The sequence below is a fragment of the Cetorhinus maximus genome, chromosome 5 (assembly GCF_964194155.1).
Source record: "Cetorhinus maximus chromosome 5, sCetMax3.hap1.1, whole genome shotgun sequence".
Lineage (NCBI taxonomy): Eukaryota > Metazoa > Chordata > Chondrichthyes > Lamniformes > Cetorhinidae > Cetorhinus > Cetorhinus maximus.
In genome coordinates, this window is record NC_135883.1 from 170377209 (window position 1) to 170402859 (window position 25651).

The 25651-nt window shown below is 45.1% G+C and overlaps 1 protein-coding gene across 1 annotated transcript in view; it reads right to left on the reverse strand.

Annotated features, from left to right (window-relative positions):
* Nucleotides 1-25651, reverse strand: part of LOC144681152 (dynein axonemal heavy chain 8-like) — a 1929890-nt gene that overhangs the window by 1223920 nt on the left and 680319 nt on the right. Inside the window, exon 24 of the mRNA XM_078542879.1 lies at nt 11493-11686. Coding sequence (XP_078399005.1) covers nt 11493-11686 — 194 coding nt within the window. The remainder of the gene's footprint in view (nt 1-11492; nt 11687-25651) is intronic.

The window sequence follows — 25651 nt, forward strand, 5'->3', positions numbered from 1 at the left end:
CAGATGGGAGCAGGGCCCGCTCGCCGAGGCGTAAAATGACACACGGTGACGTCAGGCGTGCATCCCGATGTCACTGCGCGTCATTTAGATTTTCAGTTCAGCTGAGCCGCTGAATCAGCAGCGTGCCTGCCAAACTGTCAAAGGCCTATTAAGACCATTTAAAAAGCTAATAAAGCAATTAGCTGAGCTGCCCATCAAACCTTAAGGATGGTGGGCAGGCAAAGAGCCCAGGCGGCCTTCGCATTTTTCATGGAACCTCGTCCACAGGCGGGAAGAGGTTTCATGAATGTTTTTAAAGTGTTTGAAAAATTTTTAATAATCTTGATGGACATGTGACAGATTCACATGAAGGGACATGTCCTTAATTTTTAAAAAAATCTTTATTTAATGTTTCATAAGTGAAAGTAATCTCCCTGCGGCACCTCTGTGCCTCAGGAAGATTTCTACAGCCTTCTGTGCGCATGCACGAAAGAGCGCACTCCCCGACTCAGGCAATCCCCGCCCCCTCCCGCCTGCACAGGGAGCACTCAGCACTCCCGGGCACACGTCACGCCCACGTAAAATGGCAGCTCCAGCTAATCGGGGGCGCCGATCAGCTGCGCCCCCGCCTCCGCACAACCGCCCCGATGAGGATAAAATTCTCCCCATAAACTCTGTTTCTCTCCACAGGTGCTGTCAGGCCTGCTGAGCTCTTCCAGCATTTTCTGTTTTTGTTCAGATTTCCAGCATCCGCAGTGTTTTGCTTTTATCTTAGTTAATACATTGAGGTCTTTAATAAATTGATATTTTCTGCATAGTATAGAACTTTTATGAGATTAGCTAAACAGCATTGTTTGTATCTCTGGATAGGCAGTTTCTAAACAATTTTGACTTCTAAACAGTCCCTGGAAACAGCAAGGTCACTTGATTCAGGCTACCATGTTGACATTCCTAAGTTGGTAGGATGGTGTCTTGTTTACCTCCGTATCTATGCAAGTGTTTCGAAAGGGCCAGGATATGACCCTCAGCATGATATAAACTAGAAAGCTGACCTCGAGCAGGGTGACAAACAGGGAAGGTGGTAACCACCCTGGCATTTTGGGTACCTGTCAAGTATCCATGGTTAAAATGGTTTGAATAGATGATTGACACTGGGCAAGCTGCCAGCCCCCAGAAAAAGGGTATGAATCCCAAAAAGCTAACATATATGTTTGACAGGTAATAGGGAAGGCAAATGGAATGTTGGCCTTTATTTCAAAGGGAATGGAGTATAAAAATAGGGAAGTCTTGCTAAAACTACATAAGACACTAGTTAGACTACACCTAGAATACTGTGAACAATTTTGGTCCCCTTATCTAAGGAAAGATATACTGACATTGGAGGCAGTCCAGAGAAGATTCAGTAGGTTGATCCTGGGTATGAAGGGATTTTCTTATGAGGAGAGGTTGAGTAGGTTAGGCCTGTACTGATTGGAGTTTAGAAGAATGAGAGGCGACCTTATTAAAACATGCAAGATTCATAGGGGGCTTGACTGAGTAGACGATGAGAGGTTGTTTCCCCTTGTGGGAGAGTCTAGGACCAGAGGACATAATCTTGGAGTAAGGAGACACCCATTCAAAACAGAGATGAGGAGGAATTTCTTCTCTCAGAGAGTAGTCAATCTGTGGAATTCTTTACCGCAGAGGGCTGTAGAGATTGGGTAATTAAGTATATTCAAGACTGAGATAGATTTTTAATCAGTAAGGGACTCAAGGCAGGAAAGTGGAGCTGAGGATTATCAGATCAGCCAGTCATTGAGAGGCAGAGCAGACTCAATGGGCAAATTTCCTACTTCTGCTCCTACATCTTATGGTCTAATATTAACAAGTGCTTAGGGACAGGGGGCAGGCCTCATGAGATGGCAGTGCTCATCATGTCAACATCTGGATGGTTCTCTGCGAGAGATTGCGCGTGCCCTGGTGCATTATTGAGGATTAGTAGGAAATTGAAAGACAGACTCTTTTCCCCCAGATAAGTGCGGATCTCTGGCAAAAAGTAATTGGCAAGCCAGTCTTCAAATAAGCATATCAGGCATTGCTGTTAGTCTTCTGAAAGATTGGCGAAAGAAAGGTGAGATTTATTTTTCCCTTTGAATGCTTGAGGGTTTTCTGACCTATAAACTAGCAGTGGTTTACATTTAAAGCCAGCTACATTGGCACATAGCAGACGTGTCAGCCAGCCCTTTGCTACTTTAAAACCAGGAGCTGTCTTTTCTTCTTTCAAAATATAGGTCCTATTTGGCATCATCTTCCAGAACAGGCCAGTTTTTGCACTGAAGACCTGTTCTGCTTGGCAGCGTCTCTCCTCAATGTATTCCTGCAACACCTTGGGAAACCCGCCTGCAGCTGCATGATCAGCAGAGGCAGCCTCCTCCACCAACTTCACATTATGCAGCCCGAAATGCTTTTTGTGCTGTGCTGGTTGAGAATCCTTTGGAAATTGAAGGAGGGGCACCTTCTGTACTATCTTCAGCATCACCAGTGACACCAGCACTTCCCTCTTTACTACTCTTTTTACGCTGGTACAATTCAAGTGCTTTGTTTCTAATGATTGAACCATTAACTGGGGTCCTCCTTTGATGCTGGTGCTCGATCCAAACATTGAGTTACTTCTCCATTTCCTCTAAGTGCGGATCTCTCCTGCTCACAAAAGTTAACTTGGCAGTAAGACTACCAGAAACGCTAATACTGGCCCTTATTTTTTCTTCAGACTGCCTAATGTACCTGATTGTGGATTCATTCACAGCGTATTCCCTGGCCAACATGGTAGCACTTGCACCATTTTTCAGTCTATCTAAGATTGTGACTTTCTGTTCAAGTATCATCACCTTACTGGGATGTTTTCTGCTTGGCTCTGACTTACTCATTTTTAGTAAAGTACTGTACTGTACCTGCACTGCAAAATATTGGCTGGGAGTTACTTTATTCTGTAAGACACGTGCAGTTAGAGACAGCAAATGCACAGAGACTGCATATGTGCAGTGCGCACTTTCTAGGTGGGAAAGATAACAAGCAGCATTTTTTACGGCCTCTGAATTTAGTGTTTTATTAACCTCTAGGGATCAACAAGTATTTAGGTGAGAGCTTTAACATGTTACATTATAGATGAGCGAAGATTTGGGGGCACAAACTGCGATCGGGTGTACAAATACATTCGCGCAGGTAAACAAATTTGCTATTGAGGGGGCCGCAAACAGTAGGAGTTGACTGTAGTTAATTAAGATAGAATAAGGATGGCAGGGCGGTGATATGTTGTGACTGCAGGATGGGGGAACTCCTGGAAGCCAGTGTGATCCAGGGCAAACATGTCTGCAATAAGAGTCTGCAACTTGAGAAGCTTCAGCTCAGAGTGACATCAGGAAATGGAAGGGAGGGAGGGACTCAGGAAAATTAAAATCACTAGGGAAGTGGTATTAAGCAAATTGTTGGAGCTGCAGGCTGACAGATCTCCACGTCCAAATGGATTTCATCCTAGCGTCTTAAAAGAAGTGGCTAATGAGATAGTTGATGCATTGGCTTTAAATTTCCTAAATTCCCTAGATTCTGGGAAGGTTCTATTAGATTGGAAAATAGCAAATGTAACTCCTTTATTCAAAAAGGGGGAGGCGGGGAGACAGAAAGCAAGAAACTACAGGCCAATTGACTTATCATCTGCCACAGAGAAAATGTTAGAAGCTATTATTGATGATGTTATGGCAGGGCACTTAAGAGAAATTCAAGGCAATGAGGCAGAGTCAACATGGTTTTCCGAAAGGGAAATTATATTTAAACAATTTGCTGGAGCTCTTTGAAGGAGTCACATGTGCTGTGGATAAAGGGGAACCAGTGGGTGTGCTCTACTTATTTTCCAGAAGGCATTTGATAAGGTGCCACATCAAAGTTATTGTGGAAAATAAAAGCTCATCGTGTAAGAGGTAACATACTGGCATGGATAGAAGATTAGCGACCTAACAGGAAAGAGAGAGTTTGGCATAAATGGGTCCTTTTCTGGTTGGCAGAATGTAATGAGTGGTGTTCCACAGGGATCAATGCTGGGCTTCACTTTTTACAACTGATACAGATACATAGAAACTAGGAGTAGGAGTAGGCCATTCAGCACTTCAAGTGTGGTCTCACCAAGACCCTGTATAACTGCAGAAAGACATCCCTACTTCTGAACTCAAATCCTCTTGCAATGAAGGCCAGCATACCATTTGCCTTCCTAATTGCTTGTTGCACCTGTCTGTTTACTTTCATTGACTGGTGTACAAGGACATCCAGATCCCTTTGTACATCCACATTTTCCAATATATCACCATTTAAATAATACTCTGCCCAAGCACTGATCTCTGTGGTATACCACTAGTCACCGCCTGTCACCTGGAAAAAGACCCATTTATTCCCACTCTCTGTTTCCGGTCTGTCAACCAATTCTCAATCCATGCCAGCATATTACCTCCAATCCCATGTGCTTTAATTTTGCCCACTGGCCTTTCATGGAACCTTATCAAAAGCCTTCTTGAAATCCAAATATACCACATCCACTGGTTCTCCCTTATCTATTCTGCTAGTTACATCCTCAAAAAACTCCAGTAGATTAGTTAAGCATGATTTCCCTTTCATGAACCCATGACAATTTTGTCTAATCCTGTTAATGCTTTCCAAGTGTTCTGTCTTTTATAATAGACTCTAGCATTTTCCCCATTACTGATGTTAGGCTAACCAGTCTATCATTCTGTTTTTTGCTTTCCCTCCTTTTTTAAATAATGGGGTTACATTTGTCACCCTCCAATCTGTAGGAACTGCTCCATAGTCTATAGAATTGTGGAAGATGACCACCAATGCATCTAATATTTTCAGGGCCACTTCCCTTAGTACTCTGGGATATAGATTATCAGGCCCTGGGGATTTTTCAGCCTTTAACCCCATTAATTTCTCTAGCACCATTTTTTTTACTAATACTGATTTTCTTCAATTCCTCCCTCTCACCAGACTCTTGGTTCCCTAACATATTTGGGAAACTACTTGTGTCCTCCTTTGTGAAGGCAGAACCAAAATATTCATTCAATTCTTCTGCCATTTCTTTGTTCCCCATTATAATTTCTCCCAGTTTCAACTGGAAGGGACCTATGTTTGTCTTCATTGATCTTTTTCTCTTCACATATTTATAGAAGCTTTTACAGTCTGTTTTTATGTTCCTTCCAAGTTTACTTTCATACTCCATTTTCCCCTTCTCGATCAATCTTTTTGTCCACTTTTGCTGAATTCTAAACTGCTCCCAATCCTCAGGCTTGCTGCTTTATCTGGCAATTTTATATGTCTCCTCTTTGGATCTAATACTATCCCCAATTTCTTTTGTAAGCCATGGTTGAGTCACGTTTATTGTTTTATTTTTGCGCCAGACAGGAATGAATAATTGTTGTAATTCATACATATTCTCCTTAAATATTAGCCATTGCCTATCCACCGTCAACCTTTTTAGTAACATTCCCCAATCAATCATTGCCAATTCCCACCTCATACCCTCTTAGTTCCCTTTATTTAGATTCAGGACCATAGTTTCCGATTCAACTTTTTCACCCTCCCCACTAATGAACAGTTCTATCATTTTATAGTCACTCTTCACCAAGGGGCACAACAAGATTGTTAATTAATCCTTTCTCATTGTACAATACCCAGCTTAGGATAGCCTGCTCTCTAGTTGGTTCCTCAACCTGTTGGTCTAAAAAAACCATCACATACCACTCCAGAGAATCCTCCTCCACAGTATTATTGCTAGTTTGGTTTGTCCAATCTATATGTAGATTACAGTCACCCATGATTACAGTTGTACCCTTATTGCATTACATTTCCTGTTTAATTCCTTCCCTTACATCTCCATTACTATTTTATCATGATTTTCGAAGGCAATATCCTTCTTCACTATTGCATTGATTTCCTCCTTTACTAACAATGCTATCCCACCTCCTTTCCCTATTTGTCTGTCCTTCCTAATTATTGAATACCCTTGGATATTCAGTTCCCATCCTTGGTCACCCTGCAGCATGTCTCCATAACTGTAACTATATCGTAACTGTTTATATCTATTTGCACTGTTAATTCATCTACCTTATTGTGGATGCTCCACATGTTAAGATATAATGCCTTTGTCTTTTTAACCTCATTAGTCATCTTAGCTTTATTTTGCACTATGACCCCATTTGTTTATTGCCCTTGTTTTTTCTGCCTTCCACACTTGCTTCTTACTTTTCTGTCTTTTGTTTCTATCCTTGTTTCCCCTGCTCAGGTTCTCATCCCATATAAATGACTTGAAAAAAGGGGCCAAAGGTATGCTAAATTTGCTGAAGACGCAAAAAAAGGTAGGAAAGTAAGTTGTGAAGAGCAGATAAGGAAGCTACAAAGGGGCATGGATAGGTTAAGTGAGTGGACAAAGATCTGGCAATTGGAGTGTCAGGTGGGACATTGTCCATTTTGGCGGGAAGAATAAAATAGAAGCATATTATCTAATTGGTGAGAGATTGCAGAATTCTGAGATTCAGAGGGTGTCCTAGTGCATGTATCACAAAAGGCCAGTATGCAGATACAGCAAGTAATTAGGAAAGCTATTTGAATGTTTTCATTTATTGCAAGGGGAATTGAATACAAAAGTAGGGAGTTATGCTTCTGTTGTACAGGGCACTGGTGAGACCGCATTGGGAGTACAGTGTACAGTGTTGGTCTCCTTATTAAAGGAAGGAAGTAAATATGTTAGAAGTAGTTCAGATAAATTTACTAGACTAATACAGGAATGGGCGGGTTGTCTTATGAGGAAAGGTGAAACAGACTAGTCTTGCATCCACTGCAGTTTAGAAGAGTAAGAGGCAACTTAATTGAAACCTTTAAGGTCCTGAGAGGTCTTGATGAGTTGGGTTTGGAGAGAATGTTTCCTCTTGTGGGAGAATCTAGAACTATTTGAATATAAGGGGTCACTCATTTAAGACAGAGATGAGGAGCAATTTTTTCTCTCAGAGGGTCGTGAGTCTTTGGAACTCTGTTTCTCAAAAGGCAGTGGAAGCAGAGACCCTTGAACATTGTTAAGGCAGAGCTAGATAGATTATTGGTAAGCAAGGGGGTGTAGGGTAGGTAGGAATGTGGAGTTGTGGTTACAATCAGATCAGCCATGATCATATTGAATGGTGGAGCAGGCTCGAGGGACTGAGTGTCAAGGGACTCCTGCTTCTAGTTTGCATGTTTGTACATATGTTCATATGTTAGCCTTTATTGCAAAGGGTTTTGAGTACAGGAGTATTTAAGCATGGCTGCAATTTTAGAGTCTTGGTGAGAACACACCTGTATTATGTAGTTTTGGTCTCCTTTGCTAAGGAAGGGTATATTGGCCATAAACAGAGTTCACCAGTCTAATCCCTGGAATTGCAGGGTTGTCCTATGAGGAGAGATTGAGGAAACTGGGCCTAAAGTTCAGAAGAATGAAAGGGGACCTCATTGAAATGTACAAAATTCTTACAGGCCTCAATGGTGTAGATACAGAAAGGATGTTTCCCCTGTGGCAGGGTTCGAACAAATAAAACAAAGGGACACAGTCTCAGAATAATATGTAATGAGGCAGGTTTAATAAATGATCTCAGAGTAAAAGATTCCCTAGGAAACAGTGACCATAACATGGTAGAATTTAGCATTCAGTTTGAGAGTGAGAAACTTGGGTCAGAAACAACGGTGCTTTAAATAAGGATAATTACAAAGGAATGAGGGCAGAGTTGGCTGGAGTGGACTGGGAAAGGAGTTTAGCAGAAAAGACGGGTGCTGAGCAATGGCAGACATTTAAGAAAATAGTTCATGGCTCACAGCAAAGATATATCCCAGTGAGGAAGATGGATTCTAGGAGGGGGATAAACCAACCGTGGTTAACCTAGGAAGTTAAGGATTGTATCAAATTGAAAGAAAAAACATATAATGTGGCAAGGATTAGTGGTAAATCAGAGGATTGGGAAAGTTTTAAAAACCAACAAAAGGTGACCAAAAAATAATAAAGGGGGAGAAAATAAGCTTTGAGGGTAAACTAGCAAGTAATTAAAAACGGACAGTAAGAGATTCTTAAAATGTATACAAAAGAAGAGAGAGGCTGAAGTGAATACAGGCCCCTTAGAGAATGAGGCTGGTGAAATAATAATGGGGAACCAGAAAATAAAAGAGGAATTGAATAAATACTTTGCATCAGTCTTCATGGTAGAAGACACTAATAGCATTCCAAAAAATACTAAACAATCAAGGGGCAAAAGCGAGGAAGGAAATAAATACAATAACTATCACTAGAGAAAAAGTACCAGGGAAACTAATGGGGCTAAAGGCCGATAAGTCACCTGGGCCTGATGGGTTGCATCCTAGGATATTAAAGGAAGTAGCTACAGAGATAGTGGATGCACTGGTAGTAATCTTCCGAGAATCCTTTGATTCTGGAAAAGTACCAGAGGATTAGAAAACTGCCAATGTAGCATCCTTATTCAAAAAGGGAGGAGACAAAAAACAAGTAACTATAGGCCAGTTAGCTTAACATCCGTCACTGGGAAAATGTTAGAGTCTGTTATAAAGCATGTAATAGCAGAGCATTTAGAAATACATAATCTAATCAAGCTGAGCATGGTTTCAAGAAGGGGAAATCATGTCTGAAAAATTTATTAGAATTCTTTGAGGAGGTAACAAGCAGGATAGATAAAGGGGAACCTGTAGATGTAATATTTGGATTTCCAAAAGGCATTCGATAGGGTACCACACATAAGGCTACTTAATAAGATAAAAGACCATAGTGTTGGGGATAGTATGTTAGCATGGATAGAAAATTGGCTAATTAATAGATGACAGGGAGGAGGGATACGGGGGACATTTTCAACCTGTAACTAGTAGAGTGCCACAGGGATCAGCGCTGGGGCCACAATTATTTACAATATATAAATTAATGACTTAGATGAGGGAAGTGAATGTACTATCGCCAAGTTTGTGGATGACACAAAAGTAGGTGGGAAGGCAAGTGGTAAGGATGACACAAAAAGTCTGCAGAGGGATATAGACAGGTTAAGTGAGTGGGCAAAAACTTGGCAGATGGAATATAATGTGGGAAAATGTGAGGTTATGTACTTTGGCAGGAAGAATAGAGGAGCTGAATATTATTTAAATGGAGAAATAATGCAGCATAGGAAGGTTTGGGGATCCTCGTGCATGAATCACAAAAATCTAGCATACAAGTTCAGCAGGTAATAGTTAAGGCACATGGACTGTTGGCCTTTATTTCAAAGGGAATCAAGTATAAAAATAGGGAAATAGGGATGAGTATTCCAGAGGCCCAGAGCAATGCTCTGTGGATCTAGGTTTGAATCCCACCATGGCAGATGGTGGTATTTGAATTCAATAAAAATCTGGAATTAAAGGTCTAATGAAGACCATGAAACCATTGTCGATTGTTGTAAAAACCCATCTGGTTCACTAATGTCCCTTTGGGAAGGAAATCTGCCATCCTTACCTAGTCTGGCCTACATGTGACACCAGACCCACAACAATGTAGTTGACTCTTAAATACCCTCTGAACTAGGGTAACTAGGGATGGGTCATAAATGCTGACCTGGGCAGTGACGCCCACAACCCATGAACGAATAAAAAATAAATAAATAAAATAAAAATAAAAAATAAAACTAGGGAAGTCTTGCTAAAACTATACAAGACATTAGTTAGACCACACCTAGAGAACTGTCAACAGTTTTGGTTCCCTTATATACTGGCATTGGAGTCAGTCCAGAAAAGGTTCACTATGTTTGTATGGAGAGATTTTCTCATGAGGAGATGTTGAGTAGGTTGGGCCTGTACTCATTGGACTTTAGAAGAGTGAGAGGTGAACTTACTGAAACATATAAGATTCCTAGGGGTCTTGACAGGGTAGATGCTGAGAGGTTGTTTCCTCTTATGGGACAGTCTAGGACCAGAGGGCATAATCTCAGAGTAAGGGGTCGCCCATTTAAAACAGCGATGAAGAGGAATTTCTTCTCTCAGAGGGTAGTTAATCTGTGGAATGCTTTACTGCAGAGGGCTGTAGAGGTTGGGTCATTAAGTATATTCAAGGCTGAGATGGATTTTTAACCATTAACGAAATCAAGGGTTATGGGGAAAAGGCAGGGAAGTGGAATTGAGGATTATCAGATCAGCCATGATCTCGTTGAATGGCGGAGCAGGCTTGATGGGCCAAATTTCCTACTTCTGCTGCTACGTCTTATGGTCTTATAATAAGGGACAGGCCATTTAGGACAGAGCCCAGGAAAAAATTATTCATTCAGGGGCTATGAATCTTTGAAATTCTCTATCGCAGAGGGCGTTTTAGGCTCAGTCACTGAATACGTTCAAAGCAGAGGTCAATAGATTTCTAGATAGCAATGACATCAAGAATGCGGGGATAGTGCAAGAAGATGGCATTGAGGTAGAAAATCAGCCATGAACTAGTTAAATGGCTGAACAGGCTTGAGGGGCCAAATGGCCTACTCCTGTTCCGAAGTTCCTACATTCCTATAAGACTGAAGATAAAGGAACAGCCACTTGATCTCACACATGCAGCCACCAGCTTAAAGACTGGCACTGCACATATTTTAAAGTGTAGCACAGAAGCAAAGTCTGCACATGATGAGTCACTGGGCATGAGTAGTCTGCAGCAAGGGTATGGGCAAAAGGAAAGCACAAATGCCAGTCTGCAGAGGTTGAGGTCACACACAAGTTCTGCTGCAGAGGACTTAAATTTGGACTTTGATGTGGCAGCATACAGAAAATGATGGATGCATATCGTGGGAGGTGGTGGCACAGCAGCATTGTCACTGGACTAGTATTCTAGAAACCCAGGATAATGCTCTGGGGACCTGGATTCTAATCCCCCGACAGCAGATAGTGAAATTTGAATTTAATAAAAACTTGGAATTATCTGATCATAACCCCAAAACCGTTGTTGATTGTCATAAAAACCCATCTGGATCATTAATGTCCTTTAGGGAAGGAAGTTTGCTGTCTTTACCTAGTCTAGACAGCGACACCCAAGTCCCATAAATAATTTAAAAAAGTATTCCCTCAAGTATGTAAATGGATTTCCACCAATCAAGTCAGCATCCATCTCTTCTACCACTCTTTTGTGTTTCACCAATCTGGGATCTACTTTCTTAAGAGCACTTGGGAGTATTGTAGTCATCTTGTCAATTTAGCATGTGATTGTTTCTTAATGTGATCACCTCTGTTCCAGGCCTTGTATTTGAGAATTTGTGATCATTTTATGATGAAGCGGTTTATTAGCCCACTCCAGTGGGTACTGAGAGGCCAGGAAAATAGATGGAATCCCACAGGGAGCAGGTTAGAAAGAATTATAATCCAATTGCTGTAAGAATTACTGTGAAATTCCATCATCAGAAATGGAGAGGGCCAGAAGTCCAGGAAGAAAAATATTGGATGTGAGGAATAGGTGCAAATGTTTACAGTACCTTAACTGTAGTATCTCTGTCTTGTAACCACAGTATGTTGAATCTTTGAAATTCTTCCAGTGCTCTGGTGATAGCATCCTTCGTGGAGCTAATAGAAGCAGCCAGCATTGCTACTAATTTGGTTACATCTTTATGTTCTGCCACATTGTGATAAAAATTCTTCGGCTTCCTTAAATTCCTGTTTTCATTTATGTCTGTTTAGGAGGATAAGTTTACATATTTAAAGACCATAAACTCTAACAACAATTTTCCATTACTATAGTGCCTTTAATGTAGTGAAGTGCCTGAAGGTGTTTTATTTGTCCTCTGAGCGCCACTGACAATGTAAAGATAAGGACTTTTGATGCTCCTGCTCTGCATACAAACATGGATACCAACATACGAAGTTAGGAGCAGGAGTAGGCCACTCGACCCCTCAAACCTGCTCTGACATTCAGTAAGACCATGGTTGATCTGATTGTAATCTCAAACCCACATTCCTGCCTACCCCCGATAGCTTTTCACCCCCTTGTTAATGAAGAATCTGTATAGCTCTGCCTTAAAAATATTCAAGGACTCTGCTTATACTGCCTTTTCAGGAAGAGAGTTCCAAAGACTCACTACTCTCTGAGAGAAAAAAATTCTCCATGTCTCTGTCTGAAATGAGCGACGCATAATTTTTAAACAGTGACCACTGATTCTAGATTCTCCCACAAGAGGAAGCATCCTCTGACAATCCACCCTGTCAAGACCCCTCAGGAGCCTAAATGTTTCAATCAAGTTGCCTCTTACTCTCCAAAATTGCAGGGGATACAAGCCTAAGCTGTCCAACCTTTCCTCATAAGACAACCCACCCATTCCTGGGGCTGAATTTTATGGCTGATGCACGGGTGGCGGAGCCCGCACGTCAGTGGTTAAAATGTTGCGCGTGCTTCCCGACATCAGCGCACGGCATCGCGATATTTAGGTGGGTGGGCGCGCTATGAAGCGCGACGCGCGACCGCCATTAACTAAAGGCCTTGTTAAGGCCCTTAACTCGGCAATTGAAGCCAATTTTGAGGAGCCCGTGCGAACTTCGGCTCGGCACACATGCCCAGCGGGCAGGCGGGTAACTGATTTTTTAACAAACCTCATCCACGGGCGGGATATGTGGGCTCAGGGGGGTTGTTGACGTTTTTTCTGAAGTATTTAATGCAGAAAGTGTTTTAAACTTCCCTGTGTGATTGTTAGCAGTTCAGATCGATTTCCAATAGCTTTCTCTGTACTTTGAAGCTTCAGCTCAGCAGTCTGCAGATAGTAATCTTTATCAGGCCTGCAGCTTTCCGGAGGCCTCCATTTAGCCTGGGTATGGGTTCTGACATCTCCACTGGAGGCAGCTCCTCTGAGGAGGAAGGGAGGGCTAGAATAAGGAGGAGGCCAGGAGTGGACAATCAGCCTCCAGGGGAGCCACCTTTGGGAGGCCAGGCACTGGCACAAGGGGCGCAGGGCCAAGAGATTGTCCAAGGTGGAAGGGGCCGCAGAAGATGCAACTATCCTGCTGCCAGGGTATACAGGCGGCGAAGCAGCTACCTCAATATGACTGAGATGCAGTGCTGAAGCAGGCTCCGTCTGTCAAGGGAAACAGTCAACTATATCTGTCAGATGATTGGCCCTGAGATCTCCCCTAACTGTGTGGGTGGACACCCCATACCAGCGGCACTGAGGGTCGCAGTTGTCCTCCACTTCTATGCATCTGGCTCCTTCCAGGGCTCGGTGGGTGATCTTTGTGATGTCTCCCAATCAGCTGTCCACACTTGTGTCAAGCAGGTTACAGAAGCTCTGTTCAGATGGACATTGACCTGCATCCACTTCCGCTGCAACCACGCAAGTCATGCACAGCGAGCCAGAAGCTTCGTGGCCATTGCTGGCTTCCCCCATATCCAGGGTGCTATAGATTGCACACGTGTGGCCAACAAGGCGTCAGCAGGTGAGCCCGGTGCATTCGTCAACAGGAAGGGCTTCCACTCCATGAACGTGCAGATTGTGTGTGATCACAGGATGGCGATTCTGCAAGTTTGTGCAAGGTACCCAGGCAGCGCCCACGGCGCCTACAACCTCAGACACTCCCAGATGCCGGCGCTCTTCAGTGCTCCGGCTCGGATGGAACGTTGGGCTGGTGGGTGACAAGGGCTATCCCCTCAGAAGGAAGCTCATGACGCCTCACCGCCATCCAAGAACAGAAGCTGAGGAGCGCTACAATAGGAGCCACGGCACCACGAGGGCTGTGGTGGAGAGTGCCATTGGTCTTCTCAAGATGCGCTTCTGTTACCTGGACCGCTCAGGGGGCACACTCCAGTATCCCCCAGATCGCGTCTTTGTGATAGTGGTAGCATGCTGCGCTCTGCACAATCTTGCGCTGGAAAGGGGGGATGCAGTTGACGATGAAGACCTTGGCACACTGGATTAGGCTGCACATGATGAATCCAGCAGTGGCTCAGAGGATGAGGAAGCACAGGGCAATGATGAGAGGCAGCACGCTGATCCGCTACTACATCAAGGAGGCAGGGACACCCGCGACAATTTAATCCAACGAACCTTCAGCGAGCTCCACACACGTCGATCAGCAGGACCAGCACTGCCTGGCGCTTCCACACATGGCACTTAGATGCTACATCTTCCACCTCATCAGCTGCAACTAAGGGCTTAGTACAGAAAGATCAATGTCCGCTCAAACACTCATGAGATGTCTGTGAAACATACAAATGCAGCACAAAGGAAACACCCTCAGCCATGGTCAGAAAAGTGGACTTTATTCCGTCCAAAATAAAACACAAACGTCGCTCAGACGTACATAAGTATATTTTCCCTAATCTAGGGCCAACGCAAAATCACCAGTGACATACCCATGGAGTGCCTAACGTGCCTTATGTTTACGTTTGCGGGTGCTACGTCTAGGTGCCGCCCCATCGCTCAGAGTGGCTTGAAAGACAGCCTGCTGACTCTGCTATCCTGTAGGCGTCGATGACCTTGGTGGGCATCCTCTTGCCCGTGGAGCCTGTGATGGCCCCGCCTGGGAGGGAGTGGCCAGTTCCAGGACTGGCACCTCCCCAGTTGTCGCAGCCTCAAGGGATGAAACATTGACTGGCAGATGGGTGGAGGAGCTGCTGCCCTCATCCAGAGTGCCCTGAGAGGAGCTCGCAGCGACGACAGGCAGCTGCTGCGCCGACGTGAGGTCACATTGGACCTCCCTGCTCAGCGCAGATGCATGAGCACCGAGCGCCGACACTTGGTGCCCAGAACATCTCCCACATTGGGAATGACCACCTGTGGCCATTACGGCTGTGAGGGCTTGCAGGTCAGAGCGTAACCCAATCAGAAGAGTCTCAATCCGATCGAAGCCCCTCTCCATCAGAGTCGCCAATCTCTCAATGGAGGAAGCCTGAAGCTCTGTCCTGAGGTTCATGCCTTTACTGACACTCTGCCCGGACTCCTCCACCACAGAGACCAACTGAAGCACACCCTCATGCAGCCCTGCCAGATGCTCCCGCGCATCCTGCCACTTGTCCTGCAGCTGCTGCATTGCTGACATCTCCAGAGGCATATCATCACTGCTGGACTCAGCATGTGCCTGGTCCCCTGCAGTCCTCCGGCTGTCCGTGCCATCTCCTCCAGCGATTGTGAAGTGCCCTCTCCACTGTGCCCCAGGACACTAGCCGACGTTATATTCCCCACCGAAATGTTTATCGCTGTGCTGGTGCCTGGCTGGCTGAAATGACGTGAAGCAAGTTGCAAGTCTTGGCCCTCAGGTGTGGAGGGGGTGGCTCCGGACGTGTTGGGGGAGGCCATGCGGTGGTGATGCTGAAATTAACAACAAGGACAGCGCATCAGTTAGCGTTCAGTCAGTAACACCTTTCATCCCTTTCGCCCCCAGCCTCATAAGTCGCTCACCCTTCAAGAGCCTAAGCAGACAAACATTGGTGGGGTGGTAAGTAGTCAAGAGAAGGCCCAAACATTACACGCGCATACAGACAGGCTGGTCAGATGGCCTAAGGAATGCCACATGGAATGTTATATGGATAAGTGTTCGCTTAAGCACTTGGGCAAGACAAGCAAGGTACGGGAATACATGAGTAATGGTAGGACCATGGGAAGTCACGATTACAGGAACCTTGCTGGGCAGACCCGTTAAGGTAGCAGAACAGGAACATAAGGCGTTTAAGAAGCCAGACGTGCCTTCATTAGCTGAGGAATAGAATGTAGGAAAAGGGAGGTCATATTGCAAGTGCAGAAAACGCTGTCGAGGCCACATCTACACTTCTGCGTCCAGTTGTGACCTGCGCTTCATGGGAGGGATGGCATTGAAGTGGGGGAGTGCAGAGGTACCTGACCTGGATGCATGCTGACCTGGAGAGTTGGAGTGATGAGGAAACATTGCATACACTTGCGACATTTGCCGTGGAACACAGGAGATTGACAGGTCACAGTATTGATCTTCATACCGTTATGAGGGGCATAGAACGGGTGGACAGAAGGCAACATTTCCCCTTGGCGCAGGGATGTTTAACGTGGTGGCATTTATTTAAGTTGAGTGCCATGAGGTTGACAGGTGAGGTGCTGAGGACCTTTTGGACAGAGTAATGTGGGACGCACTGGCTGAATGGGTGGTGGAGGTACAAACCCTCCTAAGATGCAATAAGTCTTTGGATGTGCAGCAGTGATGCCATGGCACGTTAGGCCATGGGGATAGTGGTCACAAATGGGATAAGGCGACTTTTGAAGGTGCTAGAGACGCGCACACTCAAGGGGCCAAGGGACCTTTGTGTATGACTGACACGTCTGACTGTATCAGTCTGTGAATGAGCAGCGTTACAGCATTAACAATTGCAGCAACCATCAGTGCTTTGGATAGTGGGGATACAGAGTGGATGGGACTGTGGGCCTCAAATACCCAGCTGCTGAACCCCAGCCTCACCGACACCTGCTGCCCTGGCCGCCTGCCTCCTCCCCAGCTCCATGGCCTGGTACTCCTAGGTGGTGAGGTGCTACAGCACGGTGTGCCCACCACCACTCGGCTGAAGGTCCTTCATATTGCTCTCAATTTTTGCCTGCAGAACAGAGAAGAGCATTTATTGGGGCTGATCGCTCATGTACTCTGCACACGCATGCCGCACCCCAACCACAATGGCCCATCTGAGGCCTCCACGGCTCCTGTCCACACTACTGGTAATCAGTCCCCAGAAGATAGTACGGCTGTTCCCAACCTCCTTCACCAACGGACAACTTGGACACATTCGGCGTCCATCACTTTGAATAACACAGGGTCTTAGCGCCCATGGCAAGGAGGCACAACTAGGTGCAGCGCCGAGGCCAGCAGATGGCTCTTGCCACGACACCTTGAGGCTCCCCTTCCACCATCTCATCACCATCAATATGACATGTGTTGGAGTTCTGAGTATGTGTCATGCTGCCTCCCCTGCAGGTTGCCCCCAGACTACTCAAATGCGACAAACACAAACATATGCTGCGAGGTGAACCCATCTTCTCCTCAACCACTAAGGCTGATGTAAGCATGGTCACTATCTGTTTGCCCACCCAGCGTGCGCCAAGTGCCCAATGTAGTAACGACACTAAGACGTGGGCTGGGGGGGGGGCCTCAAAGGCTAAGGTTACCTGCTGGGTCAAATGGCCAAGGCTGACATAGTACTCACCCTTCCAGAGCGCAACAAATCATTGAAGCGCTTGCGGCACTGCGTTCCGGTACGCCGCACGTCGTCATAGGAGCTTACAGCCTCCGCCACCTCCTGCCACGCCTGCCTCGTGACGTGGGGGGCTCTCCTCCTCCCTTCCTCTGGAAACAAGACATCCCGATGGTTGGACACCTCTTGGAGGAGGACAGCAAGGCAGGCATGTAAGAACCGAGGGGCACAGTGGCCCCCCGTTGGCCTATCCTGCAGCCTGCCCCCCTCCTCCTCCTCTGCCTTCAAATCATGTCCTTCCCTATGAGTGGCCATGGTGAACAGCCTAAAGGAGGCTGCTTGGCCACTCTTTATACAGACTGCCGGTTCCCCATTGGAACCGGTGGTTGGAACATGCTCGCCACCAGTTGGATTTTCCCGATGTACACAGGAGTCGTAAACCCACTGGGCGGGCCTTAATTTGCCCGCCTGCGCAAAATGGCGACGTGGCCCGTTTCGGCGGCGCCAATTGACTGCCCGCCCGCCGCCGAGTCGGTCTGGCCCGCGCGCCCATCAAGGGCAAAATTCAGCCCTTGGTATTAATCTAGTAAACATATTCTGAACTGCTTCTAACGCATTTACATCTTTCCTTAAATAAGGAGACCAATACTGCACACAGTAATCCCAATGCGGTCTCACCAGTGCCCTGTACAAATGAAGCATAACCTCCCTACTTTTGCTAATAATTCCCCTCACAGTAAATGATAACATTCTATTAGCTTTCCTAATTATTTGCTGTACCTGCAAGTACCTTTTGTGACTCATGCACTTGGACACCCAAATCCCTCTGAATCTCAGAGCTCTGCAATCTCTCACCATTTAGATAATAAGCTTCTTTTTTATTCTTCAGGCCAAAATGAACAATTTCACATTTGCCCACATGATACTCTTTTTTCCAGATCTTTGCCCACTCACTTAACCCATCTATGTCCCTTTGTAGCCTCCTTATGTCCTCTTCACACTTGACTTTCCTTCCTAAGTTTGTGTCATCAGCAAATTTAGCAATCATTCCTTTGGTCCCTTCATCCAAGTCATTTATATAAATTGTAAAAAGTTGAGGCCCCAGCACTGTTCCCTGTGGCACTCCACTTGTCACATCCTGCCAACCAGAAAAAGAACCATTTATGCCAAATGTCTGCTTCCTGTTAGCTAGCCAATCTTCTATTCATGCCAATATGCTCCCCTTTACACCTTGAGCTTTTATTTTCCACAATAACCTTTGCTGTGGCACTTTATCAAACGCTTACTGGAAATGATGTTCAGCAGGTGTCCCTGGTTATCAACTATGATCTGCCTTCCAACCGAGCGAACTATATTCACAGAATTGGCCGTGGTGGCCGCTTTGGACGTAAGGGTTACGTGTCACTGATTTTTAATAAAAATTTTCATTTGATTTATAAGGCCTTCATGAAACCTCAACCCGCCTGTAAATGAGGTTTCATGATAAATGCGAAGGCCGCTTGGGCTCTCCGCCTGCCCGACAAGCGGGATGAGGTTTCCTAAAGCTTTTATTAATTAAATTTTCAAAATTTCTGAAATATAAAAGCATGTCCCATCTCATGTGGCACAGTCACATGATGGGACATGTTTAATTAAATTTTCTTTCCATTTATTTATTTATTTCAATAGCGATTCAATCCTCCTGAGGCAGCTCTGGGAGCACATGAGGGTCAGCAGAAATGAGTGGGGATAAGTGCCTCTCCAGCATTCCTCATGCCTGGTTCTTGGCGGTCTCCAAGTGGCCGCTCATGCCAATCAGAATCATGCTGTTCTTGTTTCCTTATCATCCTTCTAACTGAGGATGCCTTGCTCTCCACTACGTCTTCAGCAGTCAGGGCCTCCCCACTCTGCAGCACCAGGTTGGGCAGAGTGCAGCAAACTACCACAGCCTGGGAGACTCTTGCAGAGGTACACTGAAGAATGCCACCCAATGAGTCCAGGCACCAAAATTTCACCTTGAGCGGACTGTTGGTCTGTTTGATGGTTGCTCTGATCGCTGTGTGTCATGTTATAATGTTCCTCTGCCTCGGCTTTCTTACAAGTGTCATCAGCTATTTCTTCAGTGGGTAGCTCTTATCAACAGGTATCCCATCCTTGCAGGCATGTGGGGTTAGAGAAGTTTTACAGCAGCTACAGGGCCTTGGTGAGAGCACATTTGGAGTACTGTGAAAAGTTTTTATTTGAAAAAATATATAATTGCATTAGAAGCAGTTTAGAGAAGATTCACTTAACTCATTCCTGGGGTGAAGGGATAATCTTATGATGAAATGTTGAACAGGTTGGCACATATCCACTGGGGTTTAAAAGAATAAGAGGTGATCATATTGAAAGATCGTTAGGGGACTTTATAGGGTGGGTATTGGGAGGATATTTCCTCTTGTGTGGACACAGGTTAAGAATAAGAGGCCTCCCTTTTAAGACGGAGATGAGGAGAATTTTTTCTTTCAAATGGTCGTTATTCTGTGAAATTCTCTTCCCCATAAAGCAGTGGAAGCTGGGTCATTGAATTTATTCAAGACTGAGTTAGAAGATTTTTGATAAAGGAGCCAAGGGTTACGGGGGGCCAAGCGGGAAGGTGGAGTTGAGACCACGACCAGATCAGCCATGATCTTATCGAATGGTGGAGCAGGCTCAAAGGGCTAAATGGCCTACTTGTAGTAATTATAGTTATATTTAGTGAGTAATGTACCTTCAATAATCATGCTTGTTAAGGAAGGTAGCAACCAATAGGAGAGTAGCAAGGGCTACCTCAGAAGTCAGTGTAGAGATAGAGTTGGAGTTGAAAGTACACGTTTGTTGCTGCTGACCATATTGTAAATAAGTTTAATGTTCAGTGCTGAGTTTTAACGGTTTATCAGCCTCAACGGTATCACTCATGTAAAAACTGCACCATACTACCCTTCCTCAAATGGACTGGCAGAAAGGACGGTTCAAGCGTTCAAGGCAGGCATGAAAAAACTAACTGGCGATTCCTTAGCAACCAAGCTAGCACGCTTTATTTTTCATTACAGGACTACCCCTCACACAACAGGTGTCACACCTGCCGCGTTATTGTTGAAGCGCCATCTCAGTATGAGATTGAGCTTAATAATGCTGAATTTAAAGATGAAGGTAGAAAGGAGTCAGGGAACCCAGAAAACGGGACATGCCTGGCATAGTTGTGAGAGGAAATTTACTCTGGGAGAGACGGTGTATGTGAAGAACTTTGGAAAAAGACCAAAGTGGTTACCGGATGAAATAGGTGCAGTGACTGGACCTCTATCTTACCACGTAGAGGTGGAAGGCCGGATCATCCAGAAACATGTGGATTATTTAAGGAAGAAGGAGGCAAATCACCAAGATTTGGTTCCACCAGTGATCATGACTGGGACTGCGTTTCCTGTGGAGAATATTCAACCCAGGACAGATATGTCTGATGTTCCTGTAAGAGTTGAGGACGCAGAACAGCAAGTGCCCACCGAAGCACCTGATGTTCAGGCAACTCCAGAAAAGGAGGTCCCTGACAAAGCATCTGAAATTGTGGAGCTGAGACGTTCCACATGTATCAGGAAACCACCTGAAAGAGTGAACTCATAAATTCCTTACCCAGTGTAAATAATATGTTGTCTTGAAAAAGATGTACTTGTAAGTATAATATGTAGAGCCAAGTTAAAGGGGAGGAGTGTAGTAATTATGGTTTTATTTAGTGCGTAATGTACCTTTAAGAATAATGCTTGTTAAGGAAGATGACATGATTTGTAGTAACGAATAGGAGAGTAGCGCAGGCTACCTCAGAAGTCAGTGTCGAGTTGGAGTTGAAAGTACACATGTAGTTGCTGCTGAGAATATTGTAAATAAACTTAATGTTTCCACACCAGAAGTGTCTGCAAATTAACTCTATCATTAATAGTACAACTCAGCCACCGTACAACATTACGCCTGCTCCTATGGCCTGTGTAGGATCCATTGGCGGTGGTCATAGATAAGCTGGATGTTGAGGGAGTGAAATCTCTTCCAGATAATGAAGATCCCTGGCTAGCCTATGGGAGCTTTGATGGCTCCCTAACTCCAGTCTATGAAACCTTATATTTGGGGAATACAGCCATGGCACCAATGCCTCTGGCTCACTCAGCCCGACTGTCATTATTGATTCTGAACATGATGTCCTGGTTGGCCCTACTGAAAAGGGTATCTGTCACTACCTTGATGCAGAGATGTACGACTAATTGGGAAATGCCACACATGTCTCCAGTGGGTCCCTAGAATGAGTCTAAGGTGTAGAAATTCACGGCTGCAGTGACCTTGACAGCCATCAAGACTGTCCTGCAGTCAGCTCTTGTTGAAAATAACAAGAGTGACATCACAAGACAGTGCAAAAGAGCAGCGGAGAGATCAGAACCAGTGAGAGTGCAGGGAAGCTTCAAAAAGTGATGTCAGCACAAAGGTGAGAGCTTATTGGTGAGCAGTGGGTAAGCGTTTTTCTCCAGTTTTTTCTCCACTTTTTTCTCCAGTTTAAAATAGATTAAGCTAAGGAAAGGTAAGAGTTCTAGTTTTTATTTAAAGTACATAAATAATTTCATGTTTTTTTACTGTATTTAACTTAAAGTAAAGGGTTTTTTTTCAGCTAGAGGCATAGCAGGGCAGCTCAGTCCATTGTTATGTACCGCCTGCAACATGTGGGAAGTCCTAGATGCTCCTTGTACTCTGACCGACCACGTGTGCAGGAAGTGCCACCAGCTGCAGCTACTTGAGCTCCGCGTTTTGGAGCTTGAGCAGCAGCTGGAGGCACTGAGGTGTATCCGCGAGACTGAAAGTTTCATGGATAGCATGTTTTTAGAGGTGGTCATTCCACAGCTTACGGAAGTGTAGACAGAGAGTGAAATGGGTGACCATCAGTCAGAAGAAAGGTGTCAGGTAGGTAGTCAGGAAATCCCCAGGGTGCATCTCGCTCAAGAACTGTTTTTCTATGTTGGAAAACAGTGAGAGTGGTGGTTTCTCTGGGGAGTGAAGCCACGCTCATGGCACTGAGTGGCTCAGCTGCACGGGGTGGGGAGGAAGGAAAAAGAGGGGAAGAACAATAGTGGTAGGAGACTTGATGGTAAAGGGAACAGACAGGTGTTTCTGCGGCCATAGACGTGGCTCCAGGACGGTAAGTTGCCTCCCTGATGCTAGGGTCAAGGATGTCACTGAACGGCTGCAGGGGGAGACTGCACTCCAAAAATTCTAAAGTGGGAGGGCAAAAAGACAGAGACTGTGGTGCATATTGGTACCAATGACATAGGTAGAAAGAGGGATGAGGTCCTGCAAGCAGGATTTAGGAAGCAGATTAAAAAACAGGACCTCATAGGTAATAATCTCTGGATTACTTCCTGTGCCATGAGCTAGTGAGTATAGAAATAGGAGGTTAGTCCAGATGAAAGCGTGGCTGGAGAGATGGTGCAGGAGAGAGAGCATTAGATTTCTGAGACATTGGGGCCATTTCTGAGGGCGGTGAGACCTGTACAAGGTGAACAGGTTGCACCTGAACCGGAATGGGACAAACATCCTTGCGGAGAGGTTTGCCAATGGTGTTGGGGAGGGTTTAAACTAACTTGCAGGGCGGTGGGATCCTGAGAGGAGGTTCAGCAGGGGGAGATGCACATCCAAAATTAGAAGAGAGAGCAAGTGAGTCTGGAAGACACAAAAATTATAGGCCAGTTAAGGCACAAGGGAGCTTGGCAAGGTTGGATGAAATTTATTTTAATGCAAGGAGTCTGACAAATAAGGCAGATGAGTTGAGGGCACAAATTAACACATGGGAGTATGATGTCATTGCTGTCACAGAGACATGGTTGAGAGAGGGGCAGGATTGGCAGCTCAATATTCCAGGATATAGGGTCTTCAGGCGAGACAGGGAAGGAGGTAAAAGAGGAGGGGGTATCGCAATATTGATCAAGGAATCAATTACAGCAGTAAGAAGGGATGAATTCTTAGAAGGCTCCTCAAATGAAGCCATATGGGTAGAACTGAAAAACAAAAAAGGAGCAATCACATTACTGGGAGTGTACTATAGGTCCCCAAACAGTCAGAGAGAAATAGAAGAGCAGATATGTAGGCACATTTCAGAGAAGTGTAAAAATGATAGGGTAGTAATAGTGGGGGATTTAAACTTCCCCAACATTAACTGGGTTAGTCATCGTGTGATAGGTTAGAGGGAGCGGAATTCTTAAAATGCACCCAGGAGAGCTTTTTAAGCTAGTACGTAGAAGGTCCTACAAGAGAGGGGGCAGTCCTGGACTTAATTTTAGGGAATGAAGCCGGGCAAGTGGTAGAGGTATCAGTGGGGGAGCATTTTGCAGATAATGATCATAACTCTGTTAGATTCAAGGTTGTTATGGAAAAGAAACAGGATGGGCCAGAAATCAGAGTTATAAATTGGGGGAAGGCCGATTTTAATAAGATCAGATATGATTTGGCCAGAGTGGACTGGGAGCAGCTACTCTTAGTTTAATCTGTGTCAGAGCAATGGGACTCATTCAGGAAGGAAATAGGGAGAGTACAAGGCCAACATATTGCAGTAAAGACAAAGGGTGGGACCAACAAATGCAGGGAACCCTGGATGTCGAGGGATATACAGGATTGGATAAAGAGAAAAAGGGAGGCTTGTGGCAGATACCGAGAGCTCAAAACAGCAGAAACCAGAGGCGAGTATAGAATGTTTAGAGGGGATCTTAAAATAGAAATTAAGAGAGGAAAAAGGGGGCATGAAAAAACATTGGCAGGTAAATTAAATGAAAATCCAAAGTTATTTTACAAGTACATGAAGAGTAAGAGGATAGCTAGGGAAAGAGTAGGGCCCATTAAGGACCATCGTGGTAATTTTGTGTGGAGCTGGAAGACGTAGGTAGGGTTCTAAATGAATACTTTGTGTCGGTGTTCACAAGTGGGAGGGACGATGTGGGTATGGAATTCAGGCAGAAGGACTGTGATATAATTAAAGAAATTAGCATAGAAAGGGAGAGGTTCTAAGTGGTCCGGCTGGCTTAAAAGTAGATAAGTCTCCAGGCCCGGATGAAATATATCCCAGGCTGTTGAGTGAGGCAAGGGAGGAGATAGCAGGGAGGCTGGCAATAATTTTCAATACCTCTCTGGCCACAGGAGAGGTGCCAGAGGACTGGAGGACAGCCAATGTGGAACCTTTATTCAAAAAGGGTGGAAGGGATAAACCAGGGAACTACAGGCCAGTCAGCCTAACCTCAGCAGTGGGGAAACTAATGGAAGCAATTCTGAGGGACAGAATTAATCTACACTTGGAGATGCAGGGATTATTCAAAGGCAGTCATCATGGTTTTGTTAAAGAGAGGTCATGTCTGACCAAATTAATTGAATTTTTCGTAGAGGTGACCAGGTATGTAGATGTGGGCAATGCATTTGATGTAGTCTACTTGGACTTCAGCAAGGCTTTTGATAAGGTCCCGCATGGGAGACTGATAACAAAGGTAAGAGCTCATGGAATGCAAGGCAATTTGTCAAATTGGATCCAGAATTGGCTGAGTGGCAGGAAGCAAAGAGTGATGATCAAGGGGTGTTTTTGTGACTGGATGCCTCTGTGGTATATATAAACGATTTAGACTTGAATGTAGGAGGGTTGATCAGTAAGTTCGCGGATGACACAAAAATTGATTGGGTGGTAAATAGTGAGGAAGATAGCCTTAGATTACAGGAGGATATAGACGGGCTGGTTAGATGGGCTGATCAGTGGCAAATGGAATTTAATCCGGATAAGTGTGAGGTGATGCACTTGGCCAGGACAAACAAGGCACAGAAATACACGATGAATGGTAGGACCCTGGGAAGTACCAAGGAACAGAGGGACCTTGGTGTGCATGTCCACCGGTCCCTTAAGGTAGCGGGACAGGTAGATAAAGTGGTTAAGAAGGCATATGTGATACTTGCCTTTATTAGCCGAGGCATAGAATATAAGAGCATGGAGGTAATGCTGGAACTGTATAAAATGCTGGTTAGGCCACTGCTAGAGTATTGTGTGCAGTTCTGGAATCTGCATTATAGGAAGGATGTGATTGCATTCGAGAGAGTTCAGAGGAAGTTACCAGGTTGTTGCCTGGGTTGGACAATTTTAGTTATGAGGAGAGATTGGATAGACTGGGGTTATTTTCCCTGGAGCAACGGAGATTGAGGGGTGACAAAAGGGAAGGTGGTGGAAGCGGGTTGCCTCACATCCTTTAAAAAGTACCTGGATGAGCACTTGGCACGTCATAACATTTAGGGCTATGGGCCAAGTGCTGGTAAATAGGATTAGGTAGGTAGGTCAGGAGTTTCTCACGTGTCAGTGCAGGCTCGATGGGCCGAAGGGCCTCTTCTGCACTGTGTGATTCTGTGACGTGATTGAGGTGTATAAGACTATGAGGGGCATAGATAGGGTAGACAGGAAGGAACTTTTTCCCTTGGTGGAGGGATCAATAACCAGGGGGCATAGATTTAAGGTGA